Raw genomic sequence first — 17,007 nt, forward strand, 5'->3', positions numbered from 1 at the left:
GCCTAGGCTAAGAATCGATTCCTGCAGGACTCCACTGGAAACACACACCTCAATGAAAAATTCCCCATGTGCAGTTACTTTTTGAGATTTAGTAGTTAGCCAGTTTTTAATCTATTTAATGTGGGCCATGTTAATTTTATACAATTCTAGCTTTTGAATCAAAATCTTGTGTGGTACCAAGTGGTTGGAAGAGTACTCATCATAAACTATCTATGACTCTACATACTATCTTTGTTGGCAGTCAGAGCAAAGAGGTTAAGAATTGAATGGGTTATGGAAATTCAACTGTTTTCTCCTCTAACATAGTGCACCCAGTGAAGGGTACATAATTTGTGTATTGAAACTTGAACTAATTCTTCCCATGCCATATCTGTCCTGTGGATAAATGGATGACTTGGACTTGTGGGGAGGCATCTTTCACAAGAACTAAATTTACTTAAGTAATACAAATCAGAAGCAGTCCCTTTAAGAAAAAGCAATCACCTGCCCTTATCCAGGAACCACACCAAATGATCTTCACTGAACTGTGAACTCAAATTTCAAGCATAAGAATTTATCCGAAATCCTTTGGAGTTGTTGAAGAACAAAGCCACAAGATCAGACCACCCAAGCCCATTTCCTCCTGTACTTCTTGGTGTCTCAGAATAGCCATCTGAACCTTCTTTTGCCTATCAAAAATGCTTTGATTAAAGGAGTAGAGAATAAAAAACATCCCGACACTGCAGGAAGCCCCTTAGTAAAAGGTGCATTAATTCGGTAAAAGCAAGCCAACAAAATGATTAATTTGCTTCTCTGTTTCCATTCTCTGTTTACACAAGTTGATTAGAGCACTTAATTACTAATTTACCCTGCTTAAAAACAAGAGTGCTTTTCATTTTTAATGAGATGGGGGAAGGAGACTTGCCTGACAACAGGGAGAAATCATTTTATTTCCTCTGATGATTTTGTCTACCCAGTTATTAACATTTCTAAAGGAAAGAACTATTGCTCCCCAATTTTCCCCTGGTTTTTCTTATTAAAGACATAAACGCAGATACAGATTTCTTCTCACATCAGTCCTTGACCAAACTAGCAATGGTTGGAAGAGAAATATAGGATCAGATCTTCAGCTGGTGTAAAAATCAGTGTAGCTATACTGAAAAAAAACAGAGCTATGCCAAATTATACCAGCTGAAGATCTGGTCCAAAAACTCAAACAACATGATCTGTGGCTATAGTCCTTTTTGGGTGAACCAGAATGAACCTCCTCCCAAGTCCAGGTAATAATCATTGGTACTCTTACAATACATGTTACATGATTCCACTATATTTAGAAGATCCAAGCCGTGCATAAATAAAACAATTTAAAGTTCTTGTAACTGGGAGTTGTAAACTAATCATTTCAAACATGTCATCATTATCATCATCATTTCAAACCCTTGCCTGCAACACATCCCTTTAATACTGATGGCTTTACAGACATGTCCATCATTTTTAAAGGAAGGTCAGGATGCCCTATGTCCACATGGCTAATGGTGCTGCTTCAGGGGATATTCAACTGACGTCAACAGGTAGTTCAGCTGCTCGATTACAATGGCTGTTTAAATGAGGCAACCAATCCATCTTAGTTAATTATACAGTGCGAGTCACTGCAGTATCTAGTTGTCTTTCTGCTTAGCTCTCAAAGACAATAGGGGAAAAAAACTCCAAATGATTTCAAATGTTATTTTCATACTTGGAAAATCTCACAAACATCATAGTTAAAAATGAAATCTATTCACTTTTCATGTGGTTTTAATGGTTTTTTTTTTTTTTTGGTTCCTTTCATACAAGTCAAAGATTTCTGCCCATATTTGTCTCATAATTGAACTGCAGACATCACAGTCATTTCCATGGCAACACACTGATGTCAAATACAAAACTATGATCTCACTACTGGATCAAACAGAAGATGAGGTTGAGAAGTGGGAGCAAATGATCTCTGTCAGGTACACACGAAAAATGGATTGCAGATGTAAGCATAATTATGAAGGGAATGAGCAGGGGACTTTCTCCCTCAAATTTGAGTGTGTGGTGGAGAGGTGAGGGAGGGAGGGAAGTGGAGGCCATTTCTAGACCCCAAAGTGCTGCTGTGGGGCACCAGGCTCAACACTTCCTCATCTGTGGGGCTTCCCAATAGCTGATAAGTAGAGATGAGAGCTCGGCGCACCATCTGCTGGACAGAGGCAACCTCACATTCAGTCTGCAGGAGGAGCCAGAAGCAAGAGTCCAGATTCACTCTAGTATCCCAACTCAGAGGAAGCAGGAAGCACATTCCCCTCCCCTCAGACTTGGAGCAGGTACAGGACACCCCATGTCCTCTTTCCAAAGTGGGGAGCAATGTACTACTGGGAGGGGGACAGTTAACTTTTTGGAGGAGTCTGGCTTCAAGGGGTTGAGGACACAGTGGAAGTGGGGCACACAGAATATTGGGTGGAGGAGAGATAGAGATACAAAGCATGGGAGAAATACAGAGAGAGAGAGAGACACACAGACACGGTCATGCACCCACATGTGTAGATGCACATGCAGGGCTGGCCTTACCATGAGGCAAACTGAGGTGTCCGCCTCAGGTGCCAGACTGTGGGGGGAAGGGCACCACTAGGACCCAGAGTGTAGAAAACTGTGTCTGCTGCTGGTGCATATGTATTCTCTCTGCTCTAGATGCACAGAGATGGTGGAGCGCTGTGCTGGAGGAAGAAGGGCACAAGAGACATAACAGGCAGGCAGGAGAAAAGGTGAGAGGGAATAACAGAAAGCAGCAGGAGCTGCAGGGAGAGAGAGGAGGAGGAGCCTCTTATGTACCTCTCTAGCACCCCCAGGAGCCTGGACTGATTAATACCAGCTTCTCAGGGGGCTTCCTGTTTCCTGCTGCTTCCCTGAACCCACTTGAGGAGAACAGGCAGGCAGATGAAGTAGTAGGAGCCAGTTAAGCCCTTAAGATGCTGATATCTTCCCTCACTCAGGCCCTGCTACCAGCCTGCTTATTTGTCCCCTTCAACTGAGTGTTGAGAGCCACTATAGCTGGCACAGAACAGCAGTCATGAGTGAAAGAAGAAAACGCCCCCCTGGGGCAGCATTCAGAAAAAGAAAGAAAGCAAAGGAAGCTTTTCTATTTAAGTAGGAAGGAGCTCTCCTGAGATACATAGACACAAATGTTCACGGTGAGCCTTCCAGCCCCAGTGAAGATGTGAGTGGTGAGGAGATGCCTGATCTTCCAGTTAGTCAGAGTGCAGGTGACCTGGCAGCTACTGCAGCATCTGTATCTCCATCTCAAATGGATGTAACCATGCACATTCCTGAAGAAAAGTGTAGATCAGAGAAGAGTGTGGTGGAGGTGCAAGAAACAGCTTGCTGCTAAGTTTAGTTCCTTAAGTCTAGATGATCCAGGACTGTGGACCCACTTGAGCAGTAGCCTGAGGGACTTCCTTGTACTGCATGGGCCACAGCAAGTGAAAAACTTCATGTTCCCAAAGACAATGAAAATAGAAGTTTCCATCCAACACATTACTGCCGTGAAATCCCCAATGGTGAAAAAGTGGAGAGGCCATGGCTTATGTACTCAAAAACCCAGAATGCTGCATATTGTTTTTGTTGCAAACTCTTCCAGTCTAATGTTCCAGCCACATTGGGTTCTACAGGAACAAAGGACTGGAAGAATCTGGCTAGAAATCTGGCATGCCACGAGAAGGCAGCAAAATCACCAGAGAGCATTCCATAGGTGGAAAGAACTTGAGATGAGACTAAGGTTAAAGGCCACCAGAGATGATCAGCATCAAGAGAAGATTGCATCAGAGTCTCTTTATTGGCAAAATGTTCTGAAAAGGCAAATTGCCATTGTGAGAATGCTTGCTACCCAAAACCTATCACTGCGTGGCACTTCAGATCAGCGGAATGTGCCAAACAATGGAAACTTCCTTAAAATTGTGGAGCTGATGGCTGAGTTTAATGCTGTACTCCAGGAGCATCTAAGAAGAGTCACCACCACTACCTTGGAAAAACAATTCAAAATGAGATCATATAGTTACTGGCAACGAAAGTCAAACAGAAGATTGTGGCAGATCTGAAGTCAGCAAGATATTACTCTGTTATTCTGGACTGCACACCTGACATCGGCCATATGGAAGAAATGCCTTTAATGGTGTGTTTTGTAACAACAACAACAGAACCTAGTGAAAATGTCCATGCAATGGTGACTGTCAGAGATCATTTTCTAGAACTTATTGACATTGATGATCCTACAGGAGCTGGTATGACAAATGTGCTTCTTAAAAAGCTGGAAGATACGGGAACTGCGATAGCTGACATGAGAGGTCAGGGCTATGATAATGGTGTCAACGTGAGAGGACAGAACAGAGGAGTGCAGACACGGATCCGACAGTTAAACCCTCGAGCTTTTTTTGTCCCATGCAGTTCTCATTCATTGAACTTGGTGGTCAGTGATGCAGCATCAGTTTCTAGTGAGGCTGCTGAATTTTTTAATGTAATTCAAAGCATCTATGTATTTTTCTCTGCATCAACTCATCGATGGCAAATTTTGAAGCAACATCTGGGAACATCCTCTCTGACACTGAAACCACTGAGTGCCACACGATGGGAAAGTCGAGTGGAGGCGATAAACACCAAATTGAGAAGATAGATGATGCCAGAGTTGCCATTATGGAGGATAATGCTATGACAGGAACTGTTTGTGGGAGAACAGTGGCAGAGGGAAATGGAATCACCAGAAACATACATAACTTCAAATTTCTGTGTGGCTTAGTGTTGTGGCATGACATACTGTTTGAAATAAATGTTGTAAGCAAGAGACTCCAAGGCGTTGACCTTGATATATCTAGAGCAATGGAACAACTGGACAAATAAAGTCATACCTACAGTCTTACCAGTCAGATGAGGGATTTCAAAATGTTCTGAAGAGTGCACAGAAGTTGGCAGAGGAATTTCACACTGAAGCTATTTCCCCACCCATTCAAAAATACAAGAGTCACCGAAGAAGACGACATTTTGATTACGAGGCACGGGATAATCCCATAAAAGACCCCAAACAACAATTCAAAGTTGAATTCTTTAACCAGGTGCTAGATTGTGCAATACAGTCAGCTGAAGAACATTTCATGCAGCTCAAGGAACACAGCAGTATATTTGGCATGTGGTATGATATTCCAAAACTCCTCACTATACCTGAAGAAGACCTACACCAGCAATGCAGGGCACTAGAGACAGTGTTGACACATGATGACATGCGCGATATTGATGCGAGTGATTTAGGTGATGAACTGAAAGCCCTTTCAAGATACTTTTCAGCAAGATCAACTCCAAAGGCTATTCTGGAATATATGTGCACAAGTAAGATGACCACCCTCTTTCCAAATGCTTTTGTTGCTCTGCGCATACTTCTAACACTTCCTGTAACAGTTGCCAGTGGAGAATGCAGCTTCTCCAAGCTGAAGTTAATAAAAACACATCTATGCTCCACATTTACACAGGAGAGGCTGATTGGGCTTGCAACCATCTCAACAGAGCATGAGCTGGCCCAGACTGTGGACCTTCAGGAAGCAGTTCAAATCTTTGTAACCAAGGCCCGGAAAGCACCACTTTGATTATTCAAATAGGTAAAAATGCCAGTGTTTACTATGCAGACAAGAAAAGTTATATTTGCTGTTCAGGCGTTTGACAGTTAAGTGTTACTTAACATTTTTGAACAAGGCATTTTAAGTTGTTAGTGCTCCTTTATTGGGGTACGTAGCAGAGCACTACCATGAGAGGAGTAGAACAGGAAGAAGGCAGAATTGAGACCTTTCAAAGTTTTGGCCCAAGCGAGGGGGCATGGTGACATCATTTGAGCTCCCCTCCTCAGGTGCCAAAATGTTGTGGCCTGGCCCTGTGCACATGTAACCCACTGGTCACACTTGTTGTGATATTTATATCTTATTATTTCTTTGCAGTTGCTCTCACTATGTGCTAGATGCTTTCCAATCACTGCTGCGAGTTAAAATGGTGTAAATGCTCAACATGGGTCTGTGGAGAGACAAGCCCAAACCAAACCTTTATTGCCCCCTCGATATTTGTGTCAAAATGACTCCACTGGTTACCGAACGTTACTGGTCAAACACATTTCATTGCCCTGTATAAAGATTTTTTCTTTAATCTTTTCCTCGTGGAGAAGATCCCACTTTAATTTGCCAGGTCCAAACAAAAACTGGTAATTAAGTTTCCTAAAGGTAATTTTATTAATTGCTTTACTGTGCAATTAAGGAACGATCAGCGGGGTTCCTGGTTTTTACAGGTCAATAATCCTGTTCCTGAGCGTATGTGCTATGTCTGAATGAGTAGGCTATCCTGAGGAAAGAATTGGACAATTGCCAAATCAAACACACACCCCCTTTCCAATTTTTACTTACATACAACTGAAGCTGAGTAACAACAATATATTTGAAACTTTGACATTTATTTATTGAACACTTTTACCTAGGAGAAGTTGCTGATGTAAACTGGAAACGATCATAGAAACGATCACACAGAAATGTGCATAGACAGTGAACCAGGATACTGGTGCTCAATATACAGCCTCTAAATAGACTCAACTTGATCAGCAATGCTAAGGCTACTTCATTCACTGGCATCTACATTTCAAAAATCCTTCACATCATGCAATTTTATATGGCAACAAACCACCGTGGATTGTCTCCTGTGTCAGCATTGAGCCAGGTGGGCTGTTTTACAGCTTGTAGCTACAGAAACATGAAAGAGACAGAATTAACCAGCTAAAAGAAAGCAGTGTATGGCTGGGGCAAATTAAAAGACAAAACTAAATAGCAAAAAGGAAAACAGAAGGTTTTTTTCCACAGGAGATTCTAGAGACTAAATAATCAAGGATGAAATGGGAGATAATTCTGATCACCCTGAGCATTATTTTATTGGGTAGACCAATTGTTTTAATTCCTCTTTACCACGGAGGAGAAAAAAATGCAGCGAGGATACATGAAGAGGAAAACAGGGAACTCAACAGTCTTTGAAGGAACAACATATGGTGACCAGGCATCAGAGATGGATGTTATAAATCTTTACTTGGTAGAATTACCTAAAGATGAAATTGCAGTTTTGAATAAAGGCTTGGGCTTTTAAACCCACACTGGAATCTGGCAAATTAGATTGTAACATAGACTGTTACAAATTTTGCAGTAACCTTCATTTCAAACATTTCTTTGCAAGATGTGGAGGATACTGAGAACTCAGTTGTTAGCACAGATGTGATCAATAAAGATAACAAATAAAAGGGGAATATGATATTTTAGAAGAAATCCCCTTTAATCCATGAGTCACTAATGCATGCCTGTTCACTTGCTCTCATCCGAAAGATAAGGATTTGGATACTTTATCTGGAATATTTTATCAAGAGCAAAAATCTGTAAGATTTAAAAGTTGGAATCTGACTGCTTCGGGAAAAAACTATATATTATACTCCTTAAAGAGCAATTAGAGTATTGTTATATAAGGAGGAAGAAAGTAAGGCGATAAATTGGTGCTTAGTGTCTTCTGAGAAGAAACATGCTTAGGATTACAGTATGACTTCTTCAAGTAAGAAACCATTATTGTTGCAGTAAATATAAATAATGGGTCTGATCAAAACCCCAGGAAGGTCAATGGAGAGATTCCCATTAATTTAAGCGGGCTTTTGGGTAAAATATATTGATATACAGATAATTCACCACCCTGTATTAGGAATGGTGTTCATTAGAGACTTTCTAAATCAGTGGTCACCAACCCGTCAATTGCAATCGATGGGTCGATTCTGGAGCCTCGGCTAGTCGATTGTGAACTCTGGAGCTAAAAGTCCGGTGGTGCAGTGGGCTCGGGCAGGGTGCCCCAAGCCGCTCCCAGAAGCGGCTAGCTGCTGGCACATCTCTGTGGCCCCCAGGGGAAAAAAGAGGGGGGGTGAGGTGGCTTCACGTGCTGCCCCTCCCCCAGCACCATCCCCGGTTCTCGGCCAATGGGAGCTCTGGGGGCGGCGCTTGCAGATGCGGGCAACGCACGGAGACCCACTGCCCCCCTCAGGGGCCACACGCAGAGACGTGCCAGCAGCCAACCGCTTCCGGGAGCGGCATGGTGCCACAGCAGGCAGGCAGACTGCCTGAGCCCTGCTGCGCCGCCAACCAGGAGCCGCCTGTGGTAAGTGCCTCCCGGCTAGAGCCTGCACCTCGCTCCCCTCACTGCACCCAACCCCCCAGCCCACAGTTGAAGATTTTTACCATCATGTTGTTCATTCTATTTATCCATTCATATTCCTATGCATGTATCTTATTTTCATGCTAGGACATTTCCAATATTTAGAATTAGAATTTAACATTGAGTATAAACATTACATTTTGTAAGAAAAAAGTCAGAGAAATAGGCAAAAAAACAACAACAGTAAGTACACAGCTTTCATCTAATCCCGAAGACGGCATCCACCCTGCCCGTTTAACCCGCAAAGCTTGCAGCTCATATGGAAATGCAACTTTTGTAGTCTTCTCCAAAGCTGAAGTCCTCCAAATTAGCTTAAATATGCAGTAAATAAATAACTTTTTAGACGATAATTTAACATTGTGTTCTTAGCGTGCGTTGTAGTCCTGGGTCTGAGTCACCTGTACAATGCGGGCTCTTTTGATCAGTCAAGAATAGTATTAGTAATACTAAGAACAGTAATAGTAGTAACTTCAGCATCATGCACGGAGGCACTGAGTTGTTTGTGTGATGCTGCTAAAAGCTCCAGTAAGCTCCTGCCACTGACAAAACCCACGTTGAATCTGCTGATTCAGCGTTTAACGTTGTACTCTGATCTCTGCTAGTCATCACTGCGCTACAACCCTACCCCTGTGGTTATTTAAGGCTCACCGTGTGTCTGGAAACAACAAATTTCAGCAGAATCCCAGCCCTCCTCTATAAACGCATCTGAAGGACCCGCGCCAGAGCTCCCTCCCAGACCCCGCAGCCCCTCCCACACCACAACCCCCTGCTCCAGCCCGGAGCCCCCTCCTGCACCCAAACTCCCTCCCAGAGCCCACACCCCTCACCCTCTCCCACACCCCAATACTCTGCCCCAGCCCGGAGCCCCCTCCTGCACCAAACTCTCCCCCCAGAGCCCACACCCCTCACCCTCTCCTGCACCCCGATCCGCTGCACCAGCCTGGAGTCCCCTCCTGCACCCAAACTTCCTCCCAGGGCTTGCACCCCTCACTCCTGCTCTCCAACCCCCTGCCCCAGGCTCAACATTCACAGCTGAGAATGTTACACAATTTGTGACAATCCCTGAAGGATTTTGGATCTATAAACCACAAATGACACTAATAAAAAGTAAAACTCATGAAATGTCCAGTGGATTCTATGAGATTAGGTGCAGTGTCACCATATGATGCCTCTACCCAAACTCCCTTCAAGGGCTTGCACCCCTCATTCCTGCACCCCAACCCCCTGCCCCAGGCTCAGCCTGGAGCCCCCTCCCACACTCCAAATCGCTCAGCCCCAGCCCAGAGCCTGCACCCCTGCCCTGCACCGCAGCCCCCTGCCCTAGGCTCAGCCCGGAGCCCCTTCCCACACTCCAAACCCCTCGGCCCCAGCCCAGAGCCTGCACCCCTGCCCTGCACCCCAGCCCCCTACCCCAGCTCTGTGAAAGAGAGTGAGGGTGGGGGAAAGTGAGTGACGGAGGGAGGGGGGAATGGACTGAGCAGGGCGGGGCTTCAGGGAAGGGGCGGGGCCTTGGGGAAGGGGTGAGGCAAATCCTGGGTTGATCAAAAAGTGATCTTGGGCTTAAAAAGGTTGGAGCCCACTGTTCTAAATGATATCACTATTGTACTTCTTTGTTCCCCCTCCCCTGGATCAAGGATCTCCCCATGGCTGTGAGGTCTGTCTCTGCAGCACCATCCTCATGGAACCTGAAGAAGGTACGCCACATGACTGGAATCTACGGAGAGCAAGTTGTGAGCAAGAGAGGAAAGCAAAGAGAGTCAAGTTCCAATGCCTCTCCCAGTCATGGGTACAAACAGGCAAAGTTCAACTGTAATTACTATTGCTTATTATTATTCATTATTTTATTTTAACTTTCTGCACAGCACTTGGCACCTTGGTTGGCAGAGCACTATAGCTCAAGGCCAAGATTTTAAAAAATGCCTAGTGATTTTGGAGGGCCCAGTTTGAGAGCGGCTAACTTGAGACACCCTAAAGAGGCCTACTCTTCAGAGAATTGTGAGCACCCAACCTCAGAAAGCCAGACCACTTTAAGGTACCTCACGTTGGGCATTCAGAAACCAAGGCACTCAAAAATCATTTTTAAAAATATTGCCAAAATTACTGGGACAAATCCAATCAAAACTTCCACATAAATGATGAGAGTTCTGACTAGGTAAGGGCTGAGTAAATATCAAGCAAAGGGCTTATAATATGCTCCTTTATTGTTATACAGGACAAACAAAGAGCTCTGAGCGATGCTACACTATATCACTAACAGAATACAGTCAATAATAATGTCTCCTATTGACGAACATTATAATGAAGCTAACCATAATTTATGGGAGAATATGGGAGCACTGAGAATGGTATTGGTTGGGAAGAGGCCCGCAAGACGGTGTGCTAGAGAAAGGAGATCAATATAATGAAAATGAGATTACAACACTGGATTTAAGCTTTGTATGACAGTTTTAACAAAGCGTATGGGGCTTACATGGCTTCTAGTTTCTGATTCTAGAATAGTCAATAGATGGATTCCTTGTTAAAAATTATTTTTAATCATTTCAATTGTCTACGGTGCTGTGCAACTGGTACTGCTGTTTGTTGCGGGTAGCCTATTTTAACCAATGGTGTGTTCTGAAAAGATATTCAGTGGAAACACTTATGGTGCGATTTTTCCAAAGCTGCAGGAATATAACTGTGTGCTGTGACAAGATTCAAGTGCACGACATGCTCCCCAGTGAACAAGAAGCTCAGATACCATGGTAATGAGTGTGATAGAAATACTAGAGAGACAGATCAGATTCCCCCTCTCCCATGAACAGAGGCAATAAGGAACGGCTATGGTCCTCCAAAGCTCATTAAAGTCAATGGAAACAATGCCACTGACTTGAACAGGCTCTGAAACAGACCCTATAAGAGTGGCTGCTTGGGGGGAGACTGCCTTTGGGAAGGTCAGGCCCCAGAGCCAGGGGTCATAAGACTGGGCTGAACTTCAGACCAGGGAGTTTTCCCTTCATTCTTTTTTTCTGCTATGTTTACTTATTTTGATTTCTTATACTAAACTTTTTTATTTAAAGAGGGGTAAAAAGCATTGCTGAATGTGACTCTCTCTGTTTTTTCTGCTAAATCCTCCCACCCATTTATATGGACCAAATCTGTGCACAGTTACTGTGATTATTCATTCAAATCACTTATTTTTACACTCAAAGTGCCAGGTATGCATCTAACTGGCCACTGGTGTGTGAAATTGCCAAGTTGCACATGCAACTGCAATAACAGCACATGTAAATTAGCAACATAATTGTGCCTAAGCCGTTTTGAACGTCACATCTTTAAAGTTTAAATGAGAGCCAAGCGTCTTTGACTTTATAAGCTAATTCTTTTTTGCATTTGTATTTTGATCATGACGAAGTTTCCCAGCCGAAAAGCATAGTTTCCAACTGATTGCTGGCCATGTGCCATCATGCAATGTCTTTATCAAAGGATCAAATGTATTATTTTGAATGTTACGCTGCAGTGAGCCACTGACCAATTCAGGAATGCAACAGCTGACTCAGATAGGCTGTCAAAATATGTTGCATCAAATACTACAATCCAGCACCTTCAGAAACATTTCTGAACGTTTGAGGTTAATGGGAAATGTAGGTGTTCAGCACATCAGAAAAATCAGATCATTTTTACTTAGGTGCCTAAGAATGGATTAAGGTACCAAATATTTAGGTAGTCAACAATTTTAATCTCAAATTCTACAGACACTGATGGGGACAGCCAAAAAGTGCTGGTGCCTGACCTCAACATGTACTATTTCAATAGTACTACCTAGGTATTAGCTCTTATACAGTGCTTTTCATCAGAAGATCTCAAAGTGCTTTACAAAGGACGCCAGTATCAGCTTGTTATGTTAAATGGGAAAACAGAGGCACAGAGAGGTTAAGTGACTTGTCCAAGGTCATCCATCAGGGATTACTGGTTTCCTAATTTAAAAGTGTGTACTTCAACTTCTAGAATGAGGTTCCACTGAATGACATCATCACAATATTTTCATTCAAGGAAGCAAATATAATAGTTCTGTGATGGAATTGTCTGAAAGGGTCCTGTTGCAGTTTACATGAGAAAACCTTTTGAAGGAATACGCTGCATTATAGCATGAGACAGGGTATTTCATCTGACTTTCTTGGATGGATTATACTTTTGACACATTTTCGGTAGGCCAGGATGAGGAGATATATTTAAAATAATAACACATAGGAGAAAAAGCAGCCGAGTCTGAGCAACTTCACAGCATACGATTTTACTAACATTCACAAAACCAAACCTAGTACTGTGAGTTTTGAAATATTAACTTACCAAGTATCAGTATGGATGACAGCTTAAACTTTAAACTAAGCACCATTTTTATTTGAGGCCAGGCGGTAATCTTCAGAAGATTAACGGAATGGCAAGAATTAAATAGGAAGCCCTGTCACAAGACGCTTTTTCTGAAATCAATTGCATTTTTCAGAACGATCGAGTTCTAGCTGCAAGCACCACAATGCTACAATACAGATACACTACATAACAAGATACTTAATTTGCTGCAATGGGATTCACGTTACTGAGAGAATTCTCATGAAAGGAAACTGCTATTCCCAGGTAATGCATATAATTCAGCAGAACCTTCACTCTTCCATTCCCACATCTGGACAAATTTGAAACACTGCGCCAAAGGCTCAACTGGTATAAATCTGCGTATTGGCTTCAATGGAACGATGGCAATTTATACCAGCTGAGGAGCTGCACCGCTATTCCAAGGGACTCCTCGCTCAGTTTCCGTTCCAAATTTCATTTAACAATTTCTGTGCTTGCTTTAAAAAACGCAGGCAGAGGCTGTTCTGGTACGAGAATATGTGCAAACGCATTATAATGTACCGTCTAGTGCCTATGTGTGCAACTGCAACATGAAACCAGGCAACACCTGTTTAAATGTTTGCGACTGTGTCACTCTCTAGCAGCTGATCTACAAAAGATACAAGTTCTAACGCTACTTCTACTAGAGTTAATGAAGTGAAGTAGCTGGAGTCTGCGTTTTTGGAGCAGACACTCCTAAATTCCATCCTTAATGGTGACCCTAGAGTCATTGTGGTGGATGACTGCAATACTTATGTGGGCACGGAAGTTTTACAGTGTGGCCCATGTTTAAGATTCCCCAGTGCCAGGAAGTGGAAGCAGGGCTAACCATGAACGTGATAACTTGGGATGAAAGAGTGGATGTACTAGCAGTGGTCACAATCTTAGGATCTGAGCCTATATTGAGCTCCATGTGGAGCTATATTCACCAGGAGCTCATTGCAGAATCAGGGCCCTACTGAACACCTTCCTTGTTCATCTGCCAAATTGCCTGGGTGAACTCTACAAGCAGTGTCTTGTGCTTGCCTCACCTCCTCACAGCTAAAAGACAAGTTTCTCCAATACACAAAAGAAACACAGGTATAGCAAAGGTAGGGCATGCTTCAATGAAAGGGGGAGAGGAACTAGTAAATACATCTGAATTGGAATTGGAATACATTGGAATCTTCCTTGCTGAGCAGAACCTACATTTTTCTTCCATCTTAATTATTACCTGTGTGTGATGCCAGATATAAAAGTGCACATGAAAAGCGGAAACAGCAGGACTCGAGTTTTTCCATTAGTACATACCTGTATTGAGGCAAAATCTCCAGAAGCACAAGCTCCAAGAATAGCAGCACCAACTAAAACAGACTCCACCTCTTTGGCCAGGACAATGGGCTTGCCTATACAAGAAAGTGACACGCTTCTGTTAGGGAGAATGAAATGGTGCAGCGCTAAAGACACAACAAATAATTAAAGTGGGGAAAAAAAGGAGGTTTATTCTATCAGCCAACTACACAAAGCCCATACATGGCTAAGCAATGGCACTTCTACAGTACCTATCCCAGGCTCTAGGCAAAATACAGAATTTATATAAAAATTTCAGTAAAATATTAACACACACAGTATAGATTATACCAGAACAAAAACCCAGACCTCTTCCCAATTGCACACATCTTTAAAACCAGCCATCCACACCCTCTATATCAGTCCCCTGCTTAAAAAGTGACCTGTAGGGGGAAAATGAGATTGTGTCATTTGTTTTGCTTCTTTACTATGTGTTTAATAAAACAATGCTTGAGTTCTGTCCCTCCTCGCCCACAAATATGTAACAATGTCAGAGCTCATCTTTCCTCTTTTTTTGTTTTGTTTGTTTTTTTTTGTTTTCCTGGAAGACCCGAAGTGATAAACTGGGAGTTTTCCCCACTCTTCAGAGAAGAGACTGAATTCTAACAGAGATTTTTTCCTTCCAACAGTTTGTAAGACATGTGAGTTAAACAGGAGATTTAAAACCGCCACATAATAAAATATAAAAACAAATAACACCTTCCATCTACCTTCCTGGCACCTGTGATATCAGATACTTACTAGTTCTCTACCCTCTGCAGTCTTTTCCAGGAAAAACTGCGTAGAAAAGAGCTGAGTTTTCAGTGTAAAAAACACAAGTAGAAAAAAAAGTGAAAGAACAAAATATGAACCTTTCGGCCTTCCTCACACCTCATAAAAAAGCCAAACATGAGGCACAAATCCATATCTTTTCCTAGCTGGAGGTCCTTAGTAACAGTCATTACCATTAGGTTAACCAATTCTTTAGTACTCCTGCAGTATTTGGCATTGTTGTGAATTCCCTGATTATTATCATTGAGTTAGTTGCATTCTGTGGCTGGATTTACATATTAAAGGCCCATACTGCAAATAATACTGGGAGAAATGCTTCCTGCTATGAACAGCTGCATTTAAGTCAATACAATTACTCCTGGTAATCACTACTCCTGATACTAAAATGTAGAGTTGGGTTCTAGGATTGCAAGGTGCTAAAGTAATCTAGAGGCTCTTGAACCTGCTACTCCTATGTAGGTCTTCCCTTGTAAGGGGCTAGGAAACGCTTTGTTAACATCAACTTGTGGAGTTTCCTTCATCGTCAAAGTGGGAATCACAAGGACAACTCATGACAACATTCTGGAGCCAGATACTCAGTGGCCTTGTGACAGCTTTGCATCACTCCACCTGCACAAAGCTGCCTTACCCCAGCTCTCCAGGATAGTGGGATACTTGTGTGGCACAAAACGACTGCATTTGCTCCTATGCCAGCTCTTGTCTCTCCAGACAGCCTCTCTACCCCAGCAATCCTTCACTGCTGGAATGGCAGGCAGCCAGTGTTACTTAGGACATACCTCAAGCTTCTATAAATTGTATCTGGAGGGGATCAGCTCAGCATAGGTGGACATAGGATTGGTAAGGTGATCATATTTCCCAAAGGGAAAATGGGACACCACGTGGGGCTAGCCCTAGTCCACCCCTTCATCACCACCCCCTGCGCAGGGCTGGTCTGAGCCACTCACCCGAACCCTGCCCCGCTCTCCATGTACAGCTGGGGATCGCTGCTTGCCCAAGCCCTGCCTGCCCCCCGTGTGAGTTTGGGGCTGGTGTTGCTGCTCGCCTTAGCCCTGCATGCCCCCCGCGGGATGCTGGGGTCACTGCTTGCCCAACCTCTGCCTGCCCCCCGTGCGAGTCGGGGTCTGGCATTGCGCCAGCTCTGCCTGCCCCCTGCCTGAGCCCTGCCTTCCCCCACTGCGCAGGGCTAGCATCACCGCCCTCCCACCCCCGGCATGTTCCGCCACACCTGACTTTTTTTGACAAAAGCTGACAACTGATCAAGTTGGCAAGAGCAAACAGGACAAATGCCCACTTTTGTCAAAAAGTCAGGACAGCCAGAATAACGCTTAAAAAAGGGACTGTTCTGGCCAAAACGGGATGTATGATCACTCTAAGGATTGGTCACTTTATATTCCCCCTCTTGAGCTGCACCCACAGCTCAGAATCTGGGCCTGGACCTTTGAATATTTCCAGATACACTAGAAAGAAATGTTACTCCTAGTATCAGTGTTTGTAGAGCTTTGAAGCACTGGGCAACTTTCAGTGTGCTTTAAAACTTTACCACATACTTTCTTAAAGTGCCCTCAGAATGAACATATTCATCTTACCAGCTGAACAAGAGTCTGATGCTTTTTAAGCCATCTCTGAAATTATCAATTGGCAGTCTACATGGCTGAGTAATGGCACTTGTATCTAACAGTAACATATTCGGAATTTTTTTCTTTTCCTGAAAGAATGGGGGATTGATCCAGGAATGTTAGTTATTTTATCTGATAGGCTCTAATGAGTTCAACAGAAGCAAGAGCATTTCAGTCAGATGAACTTTGACATCCCTTGTTAGTCACACATTTTACAAATGGGGGTATTCCAAGAGTGGAAAAAGGCCTTTTTGTCCTTAATTGTACTTAGCCATTAGTTATGGTCAAAGGACTCCAGTTTAAATTTTAACAAGAATACCTATTAATAGATCTTTTATTTCAGACATCAGAAAGCAGCTTTCTATTCCAAGTCTAGTTGCAATGAAACTGACCATATGTTTCTTTTGATTCAGATAAGGGAAGGCGTGGACTTGATAAAATCTTATTTGACAAATAGAAAGCACCAATGTGGCAATACCGTATATATCTAGCCTAGGTCAACGACCATTGTGTCATCTGGTTCTCTGTTTCTGCTTTCATTTAATATAATTACATGATGCAGATTTTCATCTCTTTTCCTGCATCAAGGTAGGATGTCTGTTTTGATGTCAGAGTGATGCAAATCTGCACACCAAATTCCTCAAATCTGAGCTTTATACTGGATCCAAAACATCTTGACTGT

The 17,007-nt window shown here is 43.1% G+C and overlaps 1 protein-coding gene across 12 annotated transcripts in view; it reads right to left on the minus strand.

The window, feature by feature from the left end:
- FGGY (FGGY carbohydrate kinase domain containing) overlaps positions 1 to 17,007 on the minus strand; it is a 332,123-nt gene that overhangs the window by 32,231 nt on the left and 282,885 nt on the right. For all 12 annotated transcript variants that reach the window (XM_034778551.1, XM_034778550.1, XM_034778547.1 and 9 more), the window contains one exon: positions 13,900 to 13,994. In XM_034778551.1, coding sequence (XP_034634442.1) covers positions 13,900 to 13,994 — 95 coding nt within the window. The remainder of the gene's footprint in view (positions 1 to 13,899; positions 13,995 to 17,007) is intronic.

This window comes from Trachemys scripta, chromosome 8 (genome assembly GCF_013100865.1).
Source record: "Trachemys scripta elegans isolate TJP31775 chromosome 8, CAS_Tse_1.0, whole genome shotgun sequence".
In the NCBI taxonomy this organism is placed as follows: Eukaryota; Metazoa; Chordata; order Testudines; family Emydidae; genus Trachemys; species Trachemys scripta.